Source organism: Periophthalmus magnuspinnatus, chromosome 4 (genome assembly GCF_009829125.3).
Source record: "Periophthalmus magnuspinnatus isolate fPerMag1 chromosome 4, fPerMag1.2.pri, whole genome shotgun sequence".
Taxonomy (NCBI): Eukaryota; Metazoa; Chordata; class Actinopteri; order Gobiiformes; family Gobiidae; genus Periophthalmus; species Periophthalmus magnuspinnatus.
Window position 1 is genome coordinate 5,244,782 of NC_047129.1, and position 25,741 is coordinate 5,270,522.

The 25,741-nt window shown below is 40.5% G+C and overlaps 1 protein-coding gene across 2 annotated transcripts; it reads left to right on the plus strand.

Annotated features, from left to right (window-relative positions):
- The first annotated feature begins 591 nt into the window (after positions 1-591).
- Positions 592-25,496, plus strand: chd1l (chromodomain helicase DNA binding protein 1-like). Of its 2 annotated transcripts, XM_033965556.2 has the most exons (25): positions 615-778; positions 1,221-1,333; positions 1,416-1,522; positions 2,314-2,425; positions 2,486-2,517; positions 2,591-2,672; positions 2,997-3,159; positions 3,934-4,089; positions 6,030-6,110; positions 6,187-6,283; positions 6,620-6,693; positions 6,809-6,919; positions 11,010-11,124; positions 18,892-19,045; positions 19,120-19,303; positions 19,510-19,655; positions 19,767-19,924; positions 20,884-21,083; positions 21,249-21,347; positions 21,449-21,519; positions 21,947-22,061; positions 23,527-23,635; positions 24,292-24,549; positions 25,183-25,264; positions 25,347-25,496. In XM_033965556.2, exons 1-25 carry the CDS (start codon positions 685-687, stop codon positions 25,464-25,466), a joined length of 3,033 nt encoding a protein of 1,010 aa, XP_033821447.1. In that variant the 5' UTR covers positions 615-684; the 3' UTR covers positions 25,467-25,496. The 2 variants fall into 2 exon arrangements, with proteins under 2 accessions (XP_055077343.1, XP_033821447.1); XM_055221368.1 differs by lacking the exons at positions 25,183-25,264; positions 25,347-25,496 and having other exon boundaries at positions 592-778; positions 24,292-24,579.
- The last annotated feature ends 245 nt before the right edge of the window (positions 25,497-25,741 follow it).

Consider the following 25,741-nt stretch of genomic DNA (forward strand, 5'->3'; position numbering starts at 1 on the left):
GCATGTCCTGGGTCTTCCCCGGGGCTAAAGGAAATACTTATACAATATTAGGCTATATTGTTTCTATTGGATTACATCAGTATTAATCAGGACTAATGGAGTGTGTCATTTTCATTAAAACTTACATCGAAGTAACTTATAACTCTGTTAAGAGTATTGGTTTTGAAGGAATAATGAGTATTGCGTTGTTTTGGCGTTTGGTGCAAAATACAGATATCTTATTTATTCACCAAAGGTCCTGCATCTGACTTTTATTTGATCTAACGTAATACAGCTATTTGAGAAGAAAATTAGACTAAAGGATATCACTTACGCATTCAAAAGGTTAGTTGAGTAATAACCACAGAAGCAACTACTGGCCAGGGTCATCTTTGATTAATCAGATGCAGAGGTGGATGAGATCCAGGCAGAATACTATCTGACATCGCCATCAGTTCAGTCTAAAATATGTTATTGAATCATGGTCCATAATCACATACAGCACCTTTAATCTGATTTAAATACATAAAAGGTTTATTCTTTCTCATCATGTACCTCAGGGGTTAAAAAGCGCGCGACCGGTCATAGGGTGTCACGTGACTTTTCCAGGAAGTAGCGCGTGTTTAGTGCAACAGTCAACTGCATCTGTCCGAACATGTCTCTGAACAAATAAGTTTAATTTTGATCCGCTATTAGGCTGTGAACATGACAGACTTTCTGTTGACGATAAAGAAGCGTATTCCCGACAAAAAGAAGAGGTCTTTGACTCAGAGTGATCTCCAGAAATGGGGTTTAAGAGGTGGGATACTTCTCCATAGAAATGAATAGAGGCTTGTTCTGAAGTATTTAACAACACAAATAGTCTCGCATATAGAAGCATACAGCAGTCCTATGCTTTATATATCACAGCAGTTCTATGCTTGATATATCACAGCAGTTCTGTGCTTTATATATCACAGCAGTTCTATGCTTTATATATCGCTCTTTTCTATGTAAAACTATAAATGTCAGTGACTTAGTGGAGATTTTTTTTATATATTTTTAAATTGTAGTCTATTATACATACACATATATTTAAATAAATATATACATTGTACAGCATACTTGGAAAGTACAAAAATTATACATATACATACATACACACACACGCACACACACCCCCAACCCCACACACACACATATATATATATATATATATATATATAATATTTATTTATTTATTTATTTATTACTCTTGACAGGAATACAGTTGAGAAACTACCAGCTGGATGGTGTCCACTGGCTCACACAGTGCCTTGAAAACCAGGAAGGATGCATCTTAGGAGATGAAATGGGACTGGGCAAAACATGCCAGGTAAAAGTGATTTCTAAAAAATAAAATGCTATTGCATTGCATTACATCATTGAAATAATTTGATATTTGCTCTCTCTTACAGACCATTTCTTTGCTCTTATACATCACAGGAGAATGTGGAAAGAAGGGTCCATTTTTAGTTGTGAGCCCACTGTCTGTCATGGAAAACTGGAGAAAAGAGATGGAAAGGTAACAGATTTGTTATTAATTTAGTGAAGGAAATGTTTTTATCTGGACTATATAGGCAATTCATTGTCTTTGAAAGAGATATCCTGACATAAAGTCATCTTCATAATTTTGTAAGAGATTGGGTAGACACACTTGCTATTAACCACATATGTTGAAGTTAATTCATTCAGCTGACTGCAATCACATCTTTAACAGGAAAGTCTTTTTCTTATGATGAAAATGAATTTCACCTCAAAGCATTGACATTAAATTGCAAATGGCTTTGACCTGCCCTCCACCTTAACATTAAAACGATATTCCCTAGCATTGTAGAATAAATTGCGGTAGTTGAAGAGAAAAGGCATGACGCTGGAGTTCTAACTTAGGAGAAATTTATTTACCATCATTACGAGACTCAGCACCCGGAGACATAAAAACCTCAAGACATAGTGATAGTGTCCAGTCCAGTCTGGCTATGCTTCCATTTTCAAGAGTATTATATCTCTGATGACGTAGGCCAAGATACCAGGGAACGAGCTGGCAATAAGTGCCCTTGATACAGCACAGGAATTGAATTTCTCTGACACCTAGATTACAAAAATTGTGAATTGTGACCAATATGAAGAACAAAGAATGATTAAATTGATTTTGATTTGATAGATTTTTTTTCCACATTACCCAGCACTAAAATGTGCACAATCTTTTTTCTAATAATACTACATGTCTCACAGTAACCCCAACGACAAGCAGACTCTGTGATATTACTTGACTTACTTTATTTGGTCTTTAGTGAATTCATTTTTATTTCACAGTTTTGCCCCATCTTTAAAAATTCTGTGTTACCAAGGAGACAAAGAGAGACGTGCTGAAATTCAGCAGGAAGCCAACACCAAACATTTTTCTGTCCTGCTTACAACATATGAGGTGAGTTAACATGCTCAAATACATGACTACACCTTTATCTAACACATTTTCCTTCTCTAGATGTGTCTCAGAGATGCTTCATTTTTCAAAAAGTAAGTTAATATGTGTGTAATTGTATTTTATTTGACTGTTGTAAATATGAAGTAACACTTTTTCTTGTGTTAGGTGGAAATGGGAAGCACTGGTTGTAGATGAAGCTCATCGACTGAAGAATCAAAACTCGCTTCTGTATCAGACTCTGATAGAGGTGTGTATTTTGTTGTGAATTGGTCTTTTTACATCTATGGGCATTTTCATCTTGGTATCTGTATATTTATGTACAGTAATATGCTTCATAAGTATTGTTATTATTTTTAATGGTATATTTATGTTAAAGATTTAAAATTAACTTTTAAGCTAACATAAAAATCACCAGTGACTAGTGCTTAGTGGAAAACATCATGATGAAAGTGATTAAGCTGGTTTTGGTGTTCTTTTATGAAAATTAAACATTTTTATTGTTCTAGTTGCCGACTAATTAACTGATGCAGGCAAGACTTCTATATATTTGTTCTCTGTCTTTTTGTATCAGTTCTCGTTGGGGTTCAGGATGTTGTTGACTGGGACGCCAATCCAAAACAACCTGCATGAGCTGTACTCCCTGTTGAGCTTCATTCAGCCCAGTGTCTTCACAGCAGACGACACTGACAGCTTCCTCACCTGCTACTGCAACGTGCAAAAACAATCAGAGCTGGGTAAGATTTCTGTTCTCATTATTACAGATCATTAACACTATAAGAGACTCATGATACCCTAAAGAGTTCGTTTGTCCATCACTCTAAATAAAACCTTTTCATGACCCTAACTCTGAAAAACTTTAAATTTTCCATTTTAAAGTATAGAAATGTAACAATGTGCAAACCTCACAACATTATTAGAATTTTTACCTCAGCTGTTTTGCTTCTCTATTGCAATGAATGGGAATAATATGGAAAAAGTATAGATAAAAATATAGCATTTGTGGTGAAGGATGTAGTAAATTGGTGTAAAAATATTTTTCTGATTTTTGCCTTGATCAAAAATTTTAAGTGTGTAGACTAATATTCTATTAAATAAACAAATAATATTAAATACATTGGTCAATGTTTTCTATCTAGGCACCAACGGTTCTTACATGACATGTGGAGGTTCCCAAGACCATCTTTAATTTTCACTTTTTCTGATTATGAGGCATTCCCAATTGCTCCCATGATATTGCATTATGCTCCACTCAAATCTTGCTTATTGTTTTCATTACAAAATTTAAAATTTATTCTGTTTACAACCTTTAAAGGGTCGTTAGTTAATGGGCTAATATTTTGCCCACGTTAACTAAACTGGTAAACAGAGTTGGGGAGTAAACAGGGTCTGTTGTTCCAGGTCCTATTAATTTATATTAGAGGGGGGGCCCATGTGAGGCTTCTTGTCCCAGGCCCTGAAATTTCTGTCAATGGGCTTGAACAGAGTAAATGTATTTCTTGTGTTTAAAGCTGCTGAGCTCCAGAGTGTCTTGGAGCCTTTTCTTTTGCGTCGTGTGAAGTCTGAAGTGGCCCTGGATTTGCCGAAGAAGACAGAGCTGGTAATGTACCATGGAATGACAGCGCTGCAGAAGAAGTACTACAAAGCCATTCTCACAAAGGACCCGGGTGAGACACTAAGGAAAATGTTCTCTTGTGTGTGTGTATATGTATATATATATATATATATATATATATATATATATATAACATATATATTACATATTACACCGTAAATTTCGGACTATAAGCCGCGACTTTTTTTTTTTTCCACGCTTTGAACCCTGCGGCCTATACAGCGGTGCGGCTTATTTATAGAATTTTACTGGATAACGGCCCCTGGGGGGCGCTCTCTAGCTGTAAACGTAAAAGTGAGACAGACGTGGGGAAAGATTCTGCTCTGAAGAATTCACTAGTTTTGATTTTGAACGATCATTTTGCGCATCATGAAATAGATATGATGCAGTTTTTAAGATAAAGAAGGAAACAGAGCAGGGGTCGGCAACCTGTAACACGCAAAGAGCCATTTGGACCCACTTTCCACGTAAAATAAAACACTGAGAGCCGCAAATACTTTTTGACATCTAAAATGAAGATAACACTGTGTATAATAATAATAATGTAACGGAATAATGTAGGTTTTATTTTCACGGACAAGCCTTCTACACGTGCCAGATAAATATGGCAAAAATAACTTAAGTGCATAAAAAAATACAACTCACCAAACCGCTGCATCAGTGTGAGTATGTGATTATGTCTACTCTGCTCCGCAGTTTCTTTAAAAAAAAAAAAAAAATCCAAAGGCGTATCGTTTAATCCCAGGTGCCAGGTCCCAGGTGTCTCCATGTGCCAAAGCAGTTTTGAAGGTTTCATTGCCTCATTTGCTTTTTTACGCTTTATTACTCAGAGCGGACTGTGCGTGAGAGTCACCTGTAGCGACAAACCCAGATTTTAAGTAGGCATTTTCTGTTAAATTTATCTTTCTTTTTCTTGGAGGTCGTAGTCTCCTCTCCTGGCTCCTCAGTTGTCCTTTCCCCCTTTGTTAAAAAACTCCACAAAGACTTTTGTTTTGGCTCATTTTCACTCGCTTGTGGCTCTACTTTTAGGGGACATGTCTGATGTGTTATACGTGATACGTCATCGCGGAGACAAGAGCAGATAATATACTTGCTACTACATCAAATAGATTTCTGTGGCGATTTCCAGCAGGATTTTCATGATACATCTACGGACGAGCTTATTAGTGTGTCATTAGGGACGAGCGAAAGTTGCTCCTGACCCCTGTGCGCACAGCGTCTGAAAATCAGGGCTCTTTACGCAGGACTGTGAGCTGTGTCTGTGTCTGTGAGACGTGAGCGGTGTTTGTTTTGAACATTGTTCCGTGAGTGTGACGGTTATTTTGAGCAACGAAAAATAAGAAAATATGATTTTATTTTAAGATCATAATAATCTTCCAATTTAAACTACAATAAAAAAGAGCTAACACAAATAAAATACACTTCAATTAAATACTTAAAATTTATTTTCCCAAGCCACGCAGAGCCGCAGTATAAGTCTGAAAGAGGCGCACCCCTGAAATAGAGCCACTGCACGTGAGCTCAGCATCAATGAATCCAACTTGGTCAATGTAAAAAGACGACAAAAGTTTTCAGAGGAAATAAAAGCAGATTTTCCGTGTTGGTGCAGCTTTATTTTCTAAACCTGCAGGTGTATTCATCCCGTGTTGATGTCGTGTTGGTGCCAATTTTCAGGCAGGTGTCGGTGCACCGTCTTTCTGTGTAAATATCTCATGTTACAATATGAAAACCTGCGGCTTATATTCAGGAGCGGCTTATATATGTACAAAATAGATTTTCTTTTCAAATTTAGCTGGTGCGGCTTATATTGAGGTGCGCTCTGTAGTCCGAAATTTACGATAGATATATATATATATATATATATATATATATATATAGAGAGAGAGAGAGAGAGAGAGAGAGAGAGAGAAACTATAACTATAACTATAACTATGTCTCCTTAGTGTATAGCAAATCAACAGCTGTTATGTTAGTCTGTGTTATATTTTCTAGACGCTTTTGGGAATGAACAAGGCAAGTTGAACATCCTGATGCAACTGAGGAAGTGTGTGATCCACCCGTATCTGTTTGATGGTGAGTTGTATTGACAAGAACAAAGCATTAACTTTACAAAGTAAAAATAACCACCAACCAATAATGTGTATGCTAGGTGTGGAGCCAGAGCCGTTTGTGATGGGGGAGCATCTGGTTGAAGCCAGTGGGAAGTTCTGCATCTTGGACAGCATGTTGATCTACCTCCACAAAGGGTTGGGTTATTTACTGATGGCTTATCTCCCTCTGTTGGACAGTTGGGTTATCTACATGACTTTATTGTGAAAATAAATATTGAAAAAATAGTGGAATATTGTGTTTTTTTGAAATTGTGAAAAACAAATTTGTAATTTGCAATGTACGGTTTCAAACCAGAAATCTGTACACAATGCACATTTTAAACATTTAATAATTTTTTTCCTTTTCATAAAAGAACTGAACATTGTATTGCATGTAATTGTGCCACTCTACTTTGAGATGCTGTACTGAAATTTTTTTTTACAAATTTTAAAAACAATAAAAACAATTCTGATGAACTTTTTGTTTTTTAGGGGCCATAGAGTCCTACTGTTTTCTCAGATGACAAGGACTTTGGACATACTTCAGGACTACATGGAGTACAGAGGTGACAATGAGAGCCAGCAGTGCTATAATTTATACTTTATTATTATTTATTACAATTAATTAAATTTTTAACTGTAATATGTGATCAACGGCTTGCAATTAATTTGTATTTTCAGGTTATAGCTATGAGCGACTGGACGGGTCAGTTCGAGGAGAGGAACGAAACTTAGCTGTGAAAAACTTCAGTACCAACGATATCTTTGTTTTTCTGTTGAGCACTAAAGCAGGTAATTGGTGTGAAAATGTATCAGATGGTTTGAATATATTTTGTTATTATTCCCAAAGAAGTTAATTTGCGACAGGTGTGCAAGCATCCATCCATCCATCCATTTTCTTCCGCTTATCCGGAGCCGGGTCGCGGGGACAGCAGTCTAAGCAGGGACTCCCAGACTTCCCTCATCCCGGACACGTCCTCCAGCTCCTCCGGTGGGACCCCAAGGCGTTCCCAGGCCAGCCGAGAGACATAGTCCCTCCAGCGTGTCCTGGGTCTTCCCCGGGGCCTCCTCCCGGTGGGACATGCCCAGAACACCTCCCTAGGGAGGCGTCCAGGAGGCATCCTGAGCAGATGCCCGAGCCACCTCAACTGGTTCCTCTCAACGTGTAGGAGCAGCGGCTCTACTCCAAGCTCCTCCCGTGTGACCGAGCTCCTCACCCTATCCCTAAGGGTGCGCCCGGCCACTCTGCGGAGGAAGCCCATTTCAGCCGCTTGTATCCGCGACCTTGTCCTTTCGGTCATTACCCAGAGCTCATGACCATAGGTGAGGGTAGGAACGTAGATTGACCGGTAAATAGAGAGCTTCGCCTTCCGGCGCAGCTCCTTCTTTACCACAACGGACCGATACAGCGACCGCATCACTGCAGACGCTGCACCGATCTGCCTGTCAATCTCCCGCTCCATCCTTCCCTCACTTGTGAACAAGACCCCGAGATACTTGAACTCCTCCACTTGGGGCAGAGACTCACCACCCACCCGGAGAGAGCAAACCACCTTTTTCCGGTTGAGAACCATGGCCTCGGATTTGGAGGAGCTGATTCTCATCCCAGCCACTTCACACTCGGCTGCAAACCGCCCCAGTGCCTGCTGCAGGTCCTGGCTCGAAGAAGCCATCAGGACAACATCATCCACAAACAGCAGAGATGAAATCCTGTGGTTCCCAAACCAGGCCCCCTCCGGCCCCTGGCTGCGCCTAGAAATTCTGTCCATAAATATAATGAACAGAACCGGTGACAAAGGGCAGCCCTGGTGGAGTCCAACATGCACCGGGAACAGGTCTGACTTACTGCCGGCAATGCGAACACAGCTCCTGCTCCGGTCATACAGGGACCGGACAGCCCTTAGCAAAGAGCCCCGGACCCCATACTCCCAAAGCACCCCCAAAGGGCACCACGAGGGACACGGTTGAATGCCTTCTCCAGATCCACAAAACACATGTGGACTGGTTGGGCATACTCCCATGAGCCCTCGAGGACCCGATGAAGAGTATAGAGCTGGTCCAGTGTTCCACGACCAGGACGAAAACCACACTGCTCCTCCTGAATCCGAGGTTCGACTATCGGTCGGATTCTCCTCTCCAGTACCCTGGAATAGACCTTACCGGGAAGGCTGAGGAGTGTGATTCCCCTGTAATTGGAACACACCCTCCGGTCCCCCTTCTTATACAGAGGGACCACCACCCCGGTCTGCCATTCCACAGGTACTGTCCCCGACCGCCACGCGATGTTGCAGAGACGTGTCAGCCAAGACAGCCCCACAACATCCAGAGACTTGAGGTACTCAGGACGGATCTCGTCCACCCCCGGAGCCTTGCCACCGAGGAGCTTGCCAACCACCTCAGTGACTTCAGCCAGGGTGATGGACGAGTCCGCATCTGGGTCCCCAGTTTCTGCTTCCTCCTCGGAAGACGTGACAGTGGGATTGAGGAGATCCTCAAAGTATTCCTTCCACCGCCCGACAACATCCCCAGTCGAGGTCAGCAGCTCTCCACCCGCACTGTATACAGTGTTGGTGAAGCACTGCTTCCCCCTCCTGAGGCGTTGGACGGTTTGCCAGAATCTCTTTGAGGCCGTCCGATAGTCCTTCTCCATGGCCTCTCCGAACTCCTCCCAACCCCGAGTTTTTGCCTCTGTGACTGCCCGAGCCGCGGCACGCTTGGCCCGCCGGTACTCATCAGCTGCCTCAGGAGTCCCACGAGCCAACAAGGCTCGATAGGACTCCTTCTTCAGCTTGACGGCATCCCTTACTTCCGGTGTCCACCACCGGGTTCGGGGATTGCCGCCGCGACAAGCACCACAGACCTTACGACCACAGCTACGAGCAGCCGCATCGACAATAGAGGTGGAGAACATGGCCCACTCGGAGTCCATGTCTCCAACCTCCCCCGGAATCAGGGAGAAGCTTTCCCGGAGGTGGGAGTTGAAGACCCCCCTGACAGAGGGCTCCGCCAGACGTTCCCAGCAGACCCTCACAATGCGCTTGGGTCTGCCAGGTCTGTCCGGCTTCCTCCTCCGCCAGCGGATCCAACTCACCACCAGGTGGTGATCAGTTGATAGCTCAGCCCCTCTCTTCACCCGAGTGTCCAAGACACGCGGTCGGAGGTCAGATGACACGACAACAAAGTCGATCATCGACCTCCGACCTAGAGTGTCCTGGTGCCATGTGCACCGATGGACACCCTTGTGCTCGAACATGGTGTTTGTTATGGACAAGCTGTGACTAGCACAGAAGTCCAATAACAAAACACCGCTCGGGTTCAGATCGGGGAGGCCGTTCCTCCCAATCACGCCCCTCCAAGTGTCACTGTCGTTACCCACATGGGCGTTGAAGTCCCCCAGGAGAACAACGGAGTCCCCGGTTGGTGCACTGTCTAGTACCCCTCCCAGGGACTCCAAGAAGGCCGGGTACTCTGCACTGCTGTTTGGCCCGTAGGCCGACACAACAGTGAGAGACCTGTCCCCGACCCGAAGGCGCAGGGAACCCCCACACGCAGCGGCTGAGCTGTGGGGCAATGAGCAAGCCCACACCAGCTCGCCGCCGCTCCCCGCGGGCAACGCCAGAGAAATGGAGAGTCCAACCCCTCCCAAGAAGTTGGGTTCCAGAGCCCGAGCTGTGCATGGAGGTGAGGCCGACTATATCTAGCCGGTAACGCTCAACCTCCCGCACAAGCTCAGGCTCCTTCCCCCCCAGCGAGGTGACGTTCTACGTCCCCAGAGCTAGTGTCCATGTCCGGAGATCCGGTCGTCGAGGTCCCCGCCTTCGACTGCCGCCCGGATCTCTTTGCACCCGCCCCGCATGGCTCCTCCCGCAGGTGGTGGGTCCACGGGAGGACGGCCCCACGTCGTTCCTTCGGGCTGGGCCCGACCGGGCCCCGTGGGGAAAGGCCCGGCCACCAGGCGCTCGCTGGCGAGCACCCACCCCAGGCCTGGCTCCAGGGTGGGGCCCCGGTAACGCCAGTCCGGGCGACGTAACTGGCCTTGTTCTTTGTCTGTTCATGTGAGGCTTCTGAACCGCTCTTAGTCAGACCCGTCTCCCAGGACCTGTTTGCCATGGGTGACCCTACCAGGGGCATGAAGCCCCCGACAACATAGCTCCCAGGATCATTCGGGTGCTCAAACCCCTCCACCACGTTAAGGTGGCGGTTCGGGGAGGCATATGTGCAAGCATATATCAAACAAACAAGAGCATTCACTTAGCTCCAGAACTGCATTATGCCAGAAGGGCAGAAGGTCAGTGACAAAAGAATTGGTTGTGTTTTTACATTTACATTTTAGAATTTGATGTCATAATTACAGGGTTGAGGCACCATTTAAACTCCATGGGCAAATTACTGCTTTTGAACTGAACATCCAAACCCAAAATTTACATATTTAAAATTGTATCACTTTATTGTACCTGATTAAATAATGACACCGCTGTTTAAACAATAATAGTGAGTAATGTATGCTGAAATAGTATTTTTTTGTTTTGTGTGGTTAGGCCAAGTTAGAGAAAGAGTTAGAAATCTGACTTGCCCTCTGTCTGTGGGCACTTCAGAATGAGGTGATGTTATGTGAGTCTAAATTTACCAGCATATTGAATCCAATACTGCCTTGAGCTACACAGGTGTATTGATCCTTGTTATGCCTTCCACAATAAAGAATATTACAGACTTTATTAGAAACTAGTGTGAGCAGACCTGTTTCCTGTCTAAACGGCAAAAAGTCTTGAAGAAAAAGAGAGATGAGAGATAAAGACTGTGCTGCATGTGTAACCAAATTCACTTCCTTTCCCTCATGTTTGCTTCTACATTCTTGTTTTATATTGGGTTGTGTTTATTTTAGGTGGTGTGGGCATGAACCTGACTGCAGCAGACACTGTGATTTTCATGGACACAGATTTTAACCCCCAGAACGACCTCCAGGCGGCCGCTCGCTGCCACAGGATCGGTCAGAACAGGTGAAACACTATTGAATTACACCATCAATATCCATGGGTTTCAAAATTATGAAAAGTTGCCACTGTAGCCATAGCAATTTGTCATTTAAAACAAAATATATCTTTTGAATGGTAAACTGTTCCCAAATTGGCAAAATATAACAGGAATCTGAAACCTATGAATATAGAATATTTGTATTTAAAAAGGTACAAATATTGTTAATGTAGTGCAGGGGTATATTTTCTTCTTTGTTTGGCCAATGTGCCTTGTCACTCATATAGAAATAAACTTTAATACTTGTAAGCATGTTCCTTTTATCCGATCAGAAGAACAACTGGAGACCAGAGAGTAGAATCACTCGAGTTTTATTGTTCCCTATACATCCAATCTAATACAAGTCAGGCGTGATGCTGTCCCTAGTACGTGCACGGAGATCTCAGGGGCGGTCCTGTTTTGATCTGAGTGCCTGACCCTGAACGCCACATTTAAACATAAATCATGAATATTCAGTAGCTGGGTGTGGACATCTTCTTCCTTCTGGCACTCCTCTACCCTCCAGGCGCCCCACTGGCGCAGTGTTATCTGTAACAGTTTAATCTGAGGACATGCTACACAATCTATCTATTGTCACAGTACGTTCTTTTCTATGCGATAGGGCAAGAATGGAGTGTGTTTGTGCAGTGTTGCATGACAGCCCTAAACCTCCTTTTAGTCTAATCTTTAATATTATGAGTAATGACGTTTACGTCCTTCATTCCCCCTTTTGATCTATTTTTATAGATCACCATTTATATGTTTTCTTAAAGTTCATACGGTGGGGCCAATACCGGTAATGTGGGTTTTACCTCCTCCTGTTTAAGCATTGTATATTGACCTTTTAGCTGACCACCTACAGCACGTTGAATGACACGTTCAATTAAAGATCTAATCAATGGAACACAACAACAACCACCAAAGATAAATAAAGCAATCACCATTACTAATGTGGTAGCCATTGACATTGCTACTTGTTTCCAAGAGCCAAACATTTTGGAGAACCACTCATCTAAAGGATTGTTAACACCTGAGTGAGAATGCATCGTGTCCGAGAACATTTGGAGTCCTTTAAGAGTTCTGGTTACGGAGCCATCCGGAGCAGTATTATTAGGAATAAATGTACAACACTGTTCCCCGAACAAAGAACATACCACTCCCCGTTTGGCTAATAACATATCTAGGGCCATTCTATTTTGAAAAGTAGTTCTGGATACCGCGTCTAATTGTTCAGTCATAGCTGTGCCTAAGGATGTGGTCAGATTGGTTAAACGCAACAAGTTGTAATGGAGATAATTTATACGATCTACATTTTTGTTAGGAGTGATAGGAAATATAGCACTAATGAATGGGAGATTTTCAAACCCTGCAGCAAGTTGATCGACTAGTTTATATTCATCTGGAACACCACGTGATACACCTATAGCATCTACATATGTTGGGTTAGGGCCTAGAGCATGATTTAAATCAGACATAGTGTACAATTTTCAAGACAGCTACTGGAGACACAGGTGAAATTACCCACTTTGGGAGTGTAAAAGATTTGTTTTTGGTTAGATTTTCAGCTTTTAGGATAGGGAAGATAGGGCGTAATTGTTTACATGATAAGGCCTTGAGGAGAGCTCCAATGCACATGATGTGTTTTCATAAATGCCCGGGACCAACTGCAGCTGTGGCCTTGCATTAAGGCAGACCACACAGTCTTCTCTTATACCTAAGGCAACATTTTGTGCGGATTGGAGCCAAATGTTAGATTGTAATTTAGTGCCAGTAGCTGAATAAACTGCTGACGTAAATTGTGATGGGTCCAGAACTTGAATGTATTTAGTATTTTGGTCTAATCTACCAACAGAAGTATTGGGACTAGTCTTGTTAGTTCTGATTGGATCTTGACATATAATTGCATCGGCGTAATAATCACGGGATGGTCCGGGCACATATACATAAAATCTAAATACTGTCATTCAGAAGCATTTGCTTGTTGTGTGAAATCTATTGTTACTACTAAATGGGTTAAAGTTAACATGTTTTTCCATTTACTAGCTAGTTCTGTGGAGGACCATGGAGTCCAGTCATTACCTGAGTATGCAGCTACGTTTCCCCATGAATTATCAATTTGTCTGGGCATCACATACCAGTGATAAGAGCTAGGGTTTACCAAAGAAGTTAACTGAGTCCCCTGATATTTAAATAAGTGGAATGGTACACGAAAAACTCTGGATTCTCCGGTGGGAGTACACATTTGAGGTAATGACACATAACTGGTTTTGTTTGAACACTTCTGACCTGTCATTGAAATTAAGTTATCTGAGGTAGTGGAGGCCCCACCTGCACATGCACGTAATATTACACTAAAGTATAATACTGTCAATAATGAATTCCCCTTTTTGTGCAGGGTAGAACCCCGTCCACTAAAAATCATTGCGTGTGTAAGCGTGCGTGTACAAGCCTTTTGACAAGGATGCAGGGTAGCCACCCGTACCGACTCCGACCAGAGCACAATTGTATTCAACCTGGAAGGCACAGAGAAATTGTACAGCATAAGCGAAAATAATTAAACTAAAAACAATTAAGAGGAAGATGAGGGGTCCTGTGGTACCAATGTAGCCCCTGGCCCTGGCATCAAACGTCCAGTGAGCAATTCATAAGGAAAGAAACCAGTAACTTTGTTACTAGTCTGTCTCACTGTCAAAAGAGCCAGGGGTAGGGCCTGGAGCCAATTAAGCCCTAAAGCGGAACAGATCTAGGCCAATTTGTCTTTTAGAGTGCGGTTCAGGTTTTGTCAACCTTTTGAAGAGCATGGTTGTTGAAATGTGTACCATTATCAGACCTAATCAGAGCTGGAAAGCCATGAGTAGGAATATAATGATTAATCATGACCTTGATCACAGAAGAGGCATCCTCACGGTTCACAGGATAGGCTTCAGGCCAGATACATTCTAAGCTGTTTCATTTAGTTTAGGTTAGTTTACCATTACCAGTCACCAGGGGGTTTTCAGAGATTCTGGACCTGTTGGGAGAGAACTACAGACTTAAGTTAGTCAATGCTTTGTAATCAAGATCTTATGACTTTGAAGATTTTTAAGGACACTTGTTTCAGGTTGCTGGACCTGTTGAGAGAGAACTATAGAGTTAAGTTAGTCAGTGCTTTGTAATCAAGATCTTATGAATGTGAAGATTTTTAAGGACACTTGTTTCAGGTTGGAGAGGAGTGTCCATCCTTTTCCTAATTAAGATCTCATGTAAAGAGAAATCAAGAATGCTGGCTGTGGATCACATTGCCATCAGCGCTAATGGCAAAGCATCCAACCAGGTCATTCTGGTAAAGTTCATGATTTGTTTCCCCATTTGCTCAAGTGATGAGACCCCCCTCTATAAAATATAGCCATATATAACAGTCTGTCAGTTGTCAGGTGGTCTATTGTGCCACTGGGTCCTGTTGGTTACATATTTGGTACATATTTGTCATATCTGTGTCAGTCCAAATGTTGAGCTCATGCACAGTCAACAATCTGCCAGTGTCTATCAGTTCTGTTGAATGTTCAGTTTTTATGTGCAGTGCTGGTGATAAATCCCTTCAGTATCTATTGAGAGGCATCAGTGTGTATTAGATGCCATTATTACTGCTTTAACCATAATTGTCCTTTGCTAATGTCTAGTTTAGCTCTATATTATACTAACTGCAACCTCCTTGTCCAGTTTAGCCCTATGTTATATGAACTGCAACCTCCCCCCTTTTTAACAACTTTATTTTATCTGATCAACATTCATATAATTCAAACATTCATTCATAGCAATAATTTATTCTATTTGTGAATATTTAACATTATTTAATACCGGGTTTTGATTAGGATTTGAAGCGGGACTTATTTCTTTTTTTTTTTTTTTTTTTCCTCCAAAATTTCCTAGTGTTTAATTATCTTTAAGTTTAGACACATTCATACTGCTGAACTTTATTTTTTTTTGTCAGATGTATTGAAATGGCTTTATTGTGACTACCCTGTTTAGTTGTTAGTTTTACAAGCCTTAAAAAGCCACTGTTTTATGTTCTGATAATATAATTCAGTTTAAAATACAAATTTCAAACACATTTCAGGAGCATTAACATTTTGATCTAATATAAAGTAGCATAGTATATGAACTAAAGTTTTACACCAAACAATTTTAAGCCTTTCAGACCCCAGCGATCTCAGATTTCATACATAATAAAGCTACATATTTTGTTCGCATTGGAAATTATACTGTTTAAAAACTTCGGTTTCTAATTTTGTTAATTGTGGCCATTCTAAATGTAATTTCAAATGCGTTGCATATGCATTATGTAGAAGCCCCAGTGCAACAGCACTGATGTACAATGAAAATAAACAGCCTAAATAATGTTATATTGGTAAATGGTTGTTTTCAAGAATGGAGCAAAAATGTTTAAAATAAATGAATACACTTCTAAATTTTGAAATTGGGTTAAAAACAAACTATTTGACTGTGTGGATCCGAGAACATGCTCCAGTCATGAGTGCCCAGGCAAACACAGCCCAAACGCAGCAGCAGAGACAGTTTTATGGGGCCTTTAGAGGAGCAGCAGAGCACTTGAAGCTTTTGATTCAGTTCATTCATTTGTCATGTGACCAGTAGTGGAGGAGCCCAGTCCACAGACGAGTTTCAGAGCCAGCAGGACTTTCTTTGGTTTTAGTTCAGTTCGTGTTTCTCAGTGACACAGCAGCCATGTTTAGACAGTCTTTAGACAACAGCAGAAACAGAGCCAGTCCAGGTCATGTGACCTTCCAGTTCAGTGCTGGAGAGATGCACACAGAGACCCACTGCACTCAGACCACGCCCACCCAGACACAACAGGCCAAAGACCCATCCCAAATCCACTTCAGTCAAAACTAAAATCTATTCAAGGTCTATTCCAACTTGCATGGACAAGTTGTTCATTTTCACCTCAAAAAATGTGTAAACAGTTTGCATAAGAAATCCGTATCTATATTTACAATATCCTAAAGTTAAAGTGAGGAATTTTCAATAATTATAAAGACATGGTTTGAATTGTTTACTTCAATTTCAGCATGATCTAATTAAACAAAATCTTCTAAAGTTTATTTGAATGCTAAAATAAATCTTTACTGTCAGATGAGTTTAAAACATACTGCTCCTTCTTTGCATTGCACAAAAGCATCAACTGTGGCACTTTAACCATTGGTCTTATATCATGTAGGTGTGGTTAAACTGAAGTTTATTTTTATTGCTGGGATCATTATTTGGTAAATTGCTTCATTTTAAACCACTCACAGAGGCACCAATATGGGATCAAATGTATTTATTTATCATTTATCATGGGTACACTTTTGTTTGACATTTTTTGAATATGGGTTCACATTGTATTTTATAACTATGTCTGTTTATGTGTTATGCGTCCGCATTTCGTTCTTTAGCTTGATAGAGATAGTTACAAATCTGCTCAACTGCAGCTTTAATGTAGTCACAAGCAGCACTGATAGTTGTTACACGAATCTCTCATATTTTAGGCTGAATTATATTATGATATAATCTAACAGTACAACAATATAACAATATTTTAGTATAATAATATCTTGTCCTAACAAGCCTCCAATCTGCAACTCTCTCACCCACTCGTTTGCACGCTTTAAAAACTCTCTCATGCACTCTTTAAACACTGTCTTGCACAGTTTAAGAACTTTCCCATTACTTTACAAAACCTCCCTGTCCCTTCTCAAATACTTTCCTGTCACTATGCCTGTTTACTATGTCTAATAAAAGTCCGTCAGTCCATGTTTCTTTTGTTATAGTACAATACTTGCCTTTTGTCTCTCTTTTGTGGTCTGCCCCATCACATACTGTGCTTTCTCCTCTCGTCCTATCCACAACTTACACATATTTCCCCAGCATGGATCTGTCCTCATGTCTTTGGGCATAGTTACCTTGGTGCGAATCCATTCTTTATTCAAACTTTCTTTTTCCTTTGGCCTTTTCCTTTTCTCTATGCCTGACAGCACTTTTTGCCACATATCTAACCATTCTCCATCCAGCGAGTCCTTGCCGCCCTCTAGTTGCGGACATCCACCAAACTCGTCACACTCTCCTGTAAACTCTTCATCCATAGTTCTGTTTTTGTTCTCTTCTGTTGTTTTGTATATTTTTTCGTGAGGGACTTTAATCCTTCACTAGGGACTCGAACCCTGTATTACTATCAGTACTTGAACCTGAAGCTCAGCCATTAACCTTTTTCGTGAGGGACTCTAACCCTTCACCAGGGACTCGAACCCTGTATTACTATCAGGACTTGAACCTGAAGCTCAGCCATTAACCTTTTCCGTGAGGGACTCTAACCCTTCACCAGGGACTCGAACCCTGTACCCTTATTATTTTTGGGGGACCCAAAACTCCCCAGGGAAGCGCTGTACGCACCCAGCTACGTAGGGACAGGTCTGCCCACTCCACCAGTCCATGGTGGGTCACAGGACTCGAACCTGTCTTAGTATCAGGACTTGAACCTGAACTTGGCCGTTAACCTTTTCGTGAGGGACTCTAACCCTTCACCAGGGACTCGAACCCTGTATTGCTATCAGGACTTGAACCTGAAGCTCGGCCGTTAACCTTTTTTTTAAAATTTATTATTATTTTTTTTAATTTATTTATTTTTGTAAGGGACTTTAACCCCGTGATAATATTACACCTGTAATTTACCAGTTACTCCGTGGCCCTTCTGTCCCTAAAATGCTATTTTAATATGGTCAGTTTGCTAAATTTAACCACAGGCGGCACCAGACAGCACGGTGACTTCCTCAATTTACAAGTAGTCAATATGGAAGTTTTGAAAGGTCTTCCTTACCTCTTTAGTTTGCCGCAGCGGGAAGTCACAATGCGTCCAGTCGCCTTGGACCTATCCTTGAGGGTCGGTCTCCGTCCCCAGGGCCTCAAGATCGGATCACGTCGGGGGTCACCAAATTGTAAGCATGTTCCTTTTATCCAATCAGAAGAACTACTGGAGACCAGAGAGTAGAATCACTCGAATTTTATTGTTCCCTATACATCCAATCTAATACAAGTCAGGCGTGATGCTGTCCCTAGTACGTGCACGGAGATCTCAGGGGCGGTCCCGTTTTGATCTGAGTGCCTGACCCTGAACGCCACATTTAAACATAAATCATGAATATTCAGTAGCTGGGTGTGGACATCTTCTTCTTCCTTCTGGCACTCCTCTACCCTCCAGGCGCCCCACTGGTGCAGCGTTATCTGTAACAGTTTAATCTGAGGACATGCTACACAATCTATCTATTGTCACAGTACGTTCTTTTCTATGCGATAGGGCAAGAATGGAGTGTGTTTGTGCAGTGTTGCGTGAAAGTCCTAAACCTCCTTTTAGTCTAATCTTTAATATTATGAGTAATGACGTTTACGTCCTTCATACTGAATGCAACTTTTTTATCCAATGATTTAAGGTGTTGCAATATGTATTACAGGTAGAAAAGAAAAGATGCAGTACTATCTAACAATGAAACGATGAAATTTGTATTTTGTTAAATTGTTGATCACCCACTGGAGTAAAATCCCATTATTGATTGATCTACGGAACAATTAATTAATTAAAGAGCTTTCATGAAAATGTGAAAACCCCTAATTAAATAATAAAATGTTAGTGATGCAAGAATACTAGCTCTCCACCCATCTCAGAGCATGTATTGTATAATTTGAATACTACAATTGGATTTATTCCTATATTTGTCATTTCTTAGGCCTGTGAAAATAATCCGCCTCCTAGCTCGGGACACAGTGGAGGAGATCATGTACTCCAGGGCGATCTCTAAACTGCACCTCACTAACACTGTCATAGAAGAAGGACGCTTCTCTCTCCTGGACCAGGCACAGTCTGCTGCTGCCGTGCTCAAGGTCTGTGAGAGCCTTTTAATAAATGTGTAGTTTTGTACCAAAAGCCACTCAATTGCACCTTCTGCCTTCAGCAGCTCAGTGAGATCCTGAAGTTTGGAGTCAATAAACTTCTGTCTTCAGATGAGAGCTCAGTGCAGGAAGTAAAGCTAGAAAAGATTCTGGGTTTGTCCAACAACGGTCAGTGGTTGGATGACGAAGCATCTACTGCTGCAAAAGGCACTGAGGAAGAAGAAAGCGGCTCGGAGTTTGAGGGGCCAAGTATGTTTTGTACATAGATTATCTAATCACACCAATAGCACATAAATGCTATAGTAAGCTGTGAACAGGAAAATTACTACTTTAAAACTGAATCGCCACTCATTTTATACTTTCTCTCAGATATGTGGAAGATCATTAATCTTTCCCCATCTCAAAGCTGTGCTTTCATGACTCTTCATATTTACATTCCCCCTTTCCCTTCAAAGATCACATGTATTACTTCGAAGGCAGAGACTACAGTAAGGACCCGAGCTCTGAGGACCAGCGCAGTTTTGAGCACCTGATAGAGGACCAGCTTACAGAGTTACAGAAAGTGACAGGAGAGGGGCGCGCCCTAAGACACAACACCACTGTAAGACAAACACTCAAATTTGTCACATAAAATCTTTCGCCTGGTACAACCAGACTCCTCCCTTTTCACTTTATCAAATACAACATTTTGCTTCACTTCTTCACTTCACAGGTTTCATTGTCTTTGGTCCTTCCCACAAGGAAGCACCGGGCTCTCACCGAGGCAGAGCTCGAACTCAGGCGTCAGCGCAGAAAAGAGGCTGCAGCCAAACGGGCCAGAATGCGGGAGGACTTCAAAAAGGAACAGCAAGAGGAGAAATACAGGAAAAAGTACATGCATTTATTACATACCAAGAATTCAATGTTTAGATTAAAATGAGACTATGAGGAAAATGTGGCAATGTTGTCTTCGTCTCAATATTATCATAGCATTTTTAAATTTGTTTTGTGTCTACTTAATTGGTATAAAGTTGAGTGGACTTTTATTTATTTATTTGGCAGGGATAATGCATTTGAACGTACTTACAAAACAAAGCTTGCAGCTAATTTTGAAACTCTCGGGCCTGTTTGAGCTTTTCTACACTAAACCGCATAATGTAAGACACAATACAAAATACATAGGAACATTATTTATCTATATAAATACAACAGTGCAATTATACATTTTCAACACTCATTCATTCACTTTCACACTATTTACATCTGGGTACAGTGTTAGTTTGTTTTAAGACTAAATTTAAGCCTGATGTTGAACATTAAACTCGGAAATTAACTTAATTTCAGTGGGTAGTGTGTTCCAGTGTTTACAACTTTTATAAGAAAAGTCTCACTGTCCAAATGGCGTTCTGCACTGAGGGATTTTGCAGTTGTTGTTTAAGGTTCCTCATGTTAAGGTGCTGCTGTTCAGGGGCCAGATTATGAATACATTTGAAAAATCATTTGAGAAAACACAAATTCCTGGAGCTCTTGAAACTTCATAAATTAGAACTCTTAAGGACGCCACAGTGATGAATTATTGGTTTTCTATTTTCCATTTTTATTGCTTGATTGTACAGTGAACCGATACACTTTGTTGCCGAGGGAGCTGCCTGGGCTCATGCTGTCAAACAGTATGATGTATAGGGAAAGACTATACCATGCATGTACAGTAGGGCCACCTGGTTGGGGATGTAATGTCTGATTAGTTTGATGCAATTTAGGTTTCTTTATATTGTTTTGGATATTGTATGCCGACCACGATCTTTTGCTTGGTTACTTTGTTTTTTAATAATACAAACTTTTTTTTTCAGAATGGCATGGTGGGAGTCAAGTGGTTACAGATCTCTTTCCCTTCCATTGGTTGAAAGTGAAGATGAAGAAGAGGAGGATGAGGAGGACAGTGACAGTATCAGTTCCACAGACTCTGAGGCCAATGCAATTCACTACATTTTGGGAGACGTCACACACCCTCAGGCCTCTAAAGAAAATGCCATCATTGTGCATTGTGTTGGTATGCACCTCTACAGCTGACCCACTTTCATTTCAAATGTGCCATAACATTTCAGATGATGTCACATAATTAGGGTGGTTAAATGTGAGATAGATTGGTGTGAGATTTTGTAAGGGCCATACTAATTAAAGGAATAATAACAGAGTGCTACATATTTTCTTTTAGATGATTCAGGACGATGGGGCAGAGGAGGCTTGTTCACTGCTCTGGAGGTCAGATCAGATGAGCCAAAGAAACAATATGAGTTGGCTGGTAAAATGAAAGGCAAGATTTTTGAAGGATTACATGTCTTTGTTGTTAAATATTGTAAGACTTTGTTTAAATTAAGGAGCTAATAGATTAATATATGATTTATTTGATTGCAGATTTGGAGCTTGGAAACGTCCTCCTTTTCCCTATTGATGATAAACAGTCCAGACTGGATGGTCAGGATCAGGTTGGTACCACCTTGTGTGTTTTTATGGCTCTGTTCATGTTTTTGTCCTTTAAAAGCCTTATTTTTTATACATATCAACAGCATATCACACAATATTCAGTGGTTGAACACACAAAATACTAATACAACCAGTAAACTCAATTACAATTTTTTATGTTGAAAAGCTATGTACTGTATGCTAACAACCAGTATGAGTATCCATTATAGAGCTGCTATCATTTAATTTCTTCATAACAAACCTAAGTGATGGTTTTCAATCAAACAAAACTGAAAAGGTAGCAATAATTCTAGCCAAATGACTGAAATGTAGTGTGACACTGTAAAATTTGCTGTGAACAGGATGTTGTCTTGTAACCTTGCTGTAGCAGGCCTGATGCAGATGTGATAAGATGCACTACCCTGATTATGTCTGGTGTCTTTACAACAGTTGGCTCTAATTGTGGCTCAACAGAGAGATAAAGCAAACAACTTATCAGGCATCCTACTTACGGCACTAGAGGAAGGCTTAAAGAAAATCTACACTGCCGCCAAAAAAAATAGAGGTATGTATTAGGAGTTCATGATTAGTTGGATTTGATCATTTAAAAAGAAACAGTTAAATGTGCAATAAATCAGTTTAACTGATGACAATGACTGCTCCAATTAAAAAACAAAACGGTAATGAAACTTTATTTGCTCGTTCAAAACTGGAACAAAGGCATTGAACCCAGCCATTGGATTTTAAAATATAAAAGAGAAAATAAATATATATATATATATATATATATATATATATATATATATATATATATATATATATATATATATATATATATATATATATATATATATATATATATATTCTTCAAGTTAACTTTTGACAGTAAATAGTTGTTTAAAATAATAAAGATTTCAGTAATGACTGTGATTATTTACATCCAAAATTTAATGGCCCGACTACTAGTTTATAATAATTTTGTTTAGAAGAAAACAGGTACTGTGTCAATGAAAACCAAGAGAATCAGGGAAATTATTATTATTAAGATTCATGGTTATTACTAAAAAATGTCAGTATAACAAATTGAACAAATGTGCATATTTACCTTGCAATAGATTTGATAAACTCTACTGTGCAAAGTGACAAAAGGCTTTTTTATGTAGCGTTCTGTGATAAATATAGATTATTTAGAAATATCTAGAAAAGTTAAGTTTTTTATTCCCATGCATCCTTAATGTACATGAGAAATGGTATAGATTATGAAAGTGTAAGCCAAAAGTAAAATCTGTCAACTGTAAAAAGTTGTAGGAGTGATGTTTTGCTGCTCATCCAAGCCGCTTCTTCAGTTCTGGTCAGATTACTGGTGGACACTGCCTTATATTTGTCTGAAGGGAGGAGCTAACTACACTGAAACTGTAAACAGCTACAGCTTTTTATCCAGATTTTACTTTTGGCTTTTACTATGGATCACACCTGGATGACTGAGGGATTACACATCATGACATCATGAAAGTGGTTTGAGTACTTATAGCTTGGCTCGCTTGACAAGACACGTCTTTTTGAAGGAGCTGTCACATGTACAACATCTTGATCTAATAATAGATAATGTTACATAATTTTAATTATAACCTGTCTTGACTTGCTGATGTCAAAACTGCTTGCCCAACTGAAATCTTTCTTGTGACAACCTGCAAGCACAAGGAATTTTCATAAAATGTAAGTGTGACTGTAGCTTTTGTAGACAAACTTTGAAATAAATAAAGATAACAGTTAATTGAAATACTGTAATAAGTTCAATAATTTAGTGTTACCAAAAATGGCAAGAGCTTGTCAATGAAATTCTCCCAATATAATCATATATAACAATAGAAAAAAATCTGTCACAGGAAACAGGAAACAATTTAGTTCACATTCTGGTTGGTTAACTTTATACCAGCTTTGCTATGCATACCTCTCTGTGTATACCTCTTCACTCTGTGTTGTAAATGGTTCGTTGTCCTTACATGACATTTGTCCTTCTCCAAAAACAGCATGCGTTCATCTGCCACGGATCGGCCATTCCACAAAAGGCTTTAACTGGTACGGCACTGAGAGGCTGATCAGAAAATACCTGGCCACACGGGGCGTTCCTACATACATGTAATCTTTTTTTTTCTCTAAATTAGTATGGAGTACAGTAGTAAATACATATCTAGTGTTACACACGCTTTCAATTACAAGTTACAACTTAGAGAGTTCTTACAATAGCACAGTCCCAGCACTGTGGTAATACATGTACTGTAGTGTTATTTAGAATTACCTTCATTCCAACTGTTAAAGCTACCATCTGTAGGTTTATTTGATTTTATCTCCCCTCTCCTCGACCTTCAGTCTCACCTGTGGTCCCTGGTCTTCTTCTGTCAGGCCAAAGCTGGCATGCTATCAGATTGCAGTAATGTAGATAGCATCAGTGGTGTTATGTGAGGATACAACAGAGCGGATTCGGCCAATCCACTAACAAATTGTCACTTTGAAGGGTCCTATATTTAGTTGTCCACTGATATAAATCAAGCTCCTTTTTGTTTTTGAAGTTCATACAATATCACTACACTTATTCTCATCATATTAGTGGTCACTTAGCCCTCGCCTTGTTGCTTATCAACTTGGAACAGTGTCATTCATAAAGGCTATTTTGCTTGTATACAGCCTGAAAAAATGTTAAGCAACAATAAATAGAAGATTTCCATTTAAAGTATCTTTTGTATGATATTGTATTTACTTACTGTACACTCAGCCATTTTAACCCAAAATTTCAGATACTATCACAGCCGCTCTGGCAAGAATTCCTCTGCCCCTCCCCAAACGTCACCACCTCCTCCTACGTCCACGTCTTGCTCTGACCTGCAGCGACATAATGCTGTCTCAGATGACTCTCCAAAGGAAGCCCCTGGCCCCTCCACCACAAAAACCCCTTACAGCCACTCAGAGCTGCCCAGCTTCATGAGCGGAGTCCGTGTGTTCTTCTACAACCTGCCCGCATCAGACAGGAAGAGGTTAGCACGCTACCTCATCACATATCCTTTACAAGAAAAAAATCAATGAGTCAGTGGTATCTTAAAGGGATGTCATGTAATGTGTCAACTAATAAAGATCTGTTGCTGTCATACATTCTGATGCCATCACCACTTGATGCCCATTCAGAATTTGCAACAAATTATTCTATCTTTTGAATGGTCAAAAGTCCTCTAAATGTTTCCTATAAACAAGAAGCTGAAACTCTTACACCTGTACAGTTAAATTGAGATGGGTGTAGGGCTGGTCGATATGGTGATACAAATCTAACTGTGATCTAATTCCTGTGATGGACCTGTTATTTTGGTCAAATTGCCATATTGTAATTCACAAATATTCTCTTGAGTGCAGGTTTATGCTTAAAAGGAACGCTTTTTCCCACTTTTTTTTCCCACCCTCACCTCCTGTTGTTCTTAGCAACGCTCTGAGTGAGTGATTTAAACAACTGCAATGAAGTGTGAACTTTCAGACGATGCAGATGAATTTTTTGGTCTCAAGACAAGATAAAAAAAGATTTTAAAAAATACTATGTTTACATAAATCATCTTGTAGAAATGTCACTTTTTTCTGTTTTGTTTTATGTATCTTCCATATAAAAAAAAATGCATTCTGATTTTGCCTTAACATCTTCTCACATATGACGGTGATGAGGAGGACATCATGAGCTCAGACGTCACACACATTGTTGCGGAGGTTGACAACAAGATTCATTTACAGGTTCATCTTCTCACGTTTGCGCTGTGTTGTGTAATAACAAAGTGACTTAAAACATGCTTGTCTGATTATTTGTGTGGTCCAGGAGCTGGAGGAGATGTTGGAGCAGTACAATCAGGCGGTTCCAGTGAAGAAGTCATGGCTCGAGTCCTGTTTCTCCAAACAAAGAAGGGCGGACACGACACAGTTTCTGCTGCTAAAATAGAAATTTGCTTTTAATCAAATGTTATATGAAGATAACTTAATGAATACAAAACATTGCTGTTGTAATAAATATAGTACTGTGTAGTAATTCAAGCAGATGTGCTCACTTTGACTAAAAAGTATTATTTAATAGATTAGTGTGAAACATATTATACAATGCAATTTCAGCAATCAATACCCACACACACTCGCACAATATCACACATGTACAATACAACTACACATCTCCGCAATGAGCAAGAAGTATTTACAAAATCTTTAGCTTCATCTTATAAA

Bases quoted from the DNA above. Each gene is read 5' to 3' on its own strand.
- chd1l (XM_033965556.2), top strand. From the start codon at position 685: ATGACAGACTTTCTGTTGACGATAAAGAAGCGTATTCCCGACAAAAAG. The intron at 1,334-1,415 runs GTAAAAGTGATT...TCTCTCTTACAG, and splicing joins GACTGGGCAAAACATGCCAG to ACCATTTCTTTGCTCTTATA. The intron at 2,673-2,996 runs GTGTGTATTTTG...TTTTTGTATCAG, and splicing joins TGTATCAGACTCTGATAGAG to TTCTCGTTGGGGTTCAGGAT.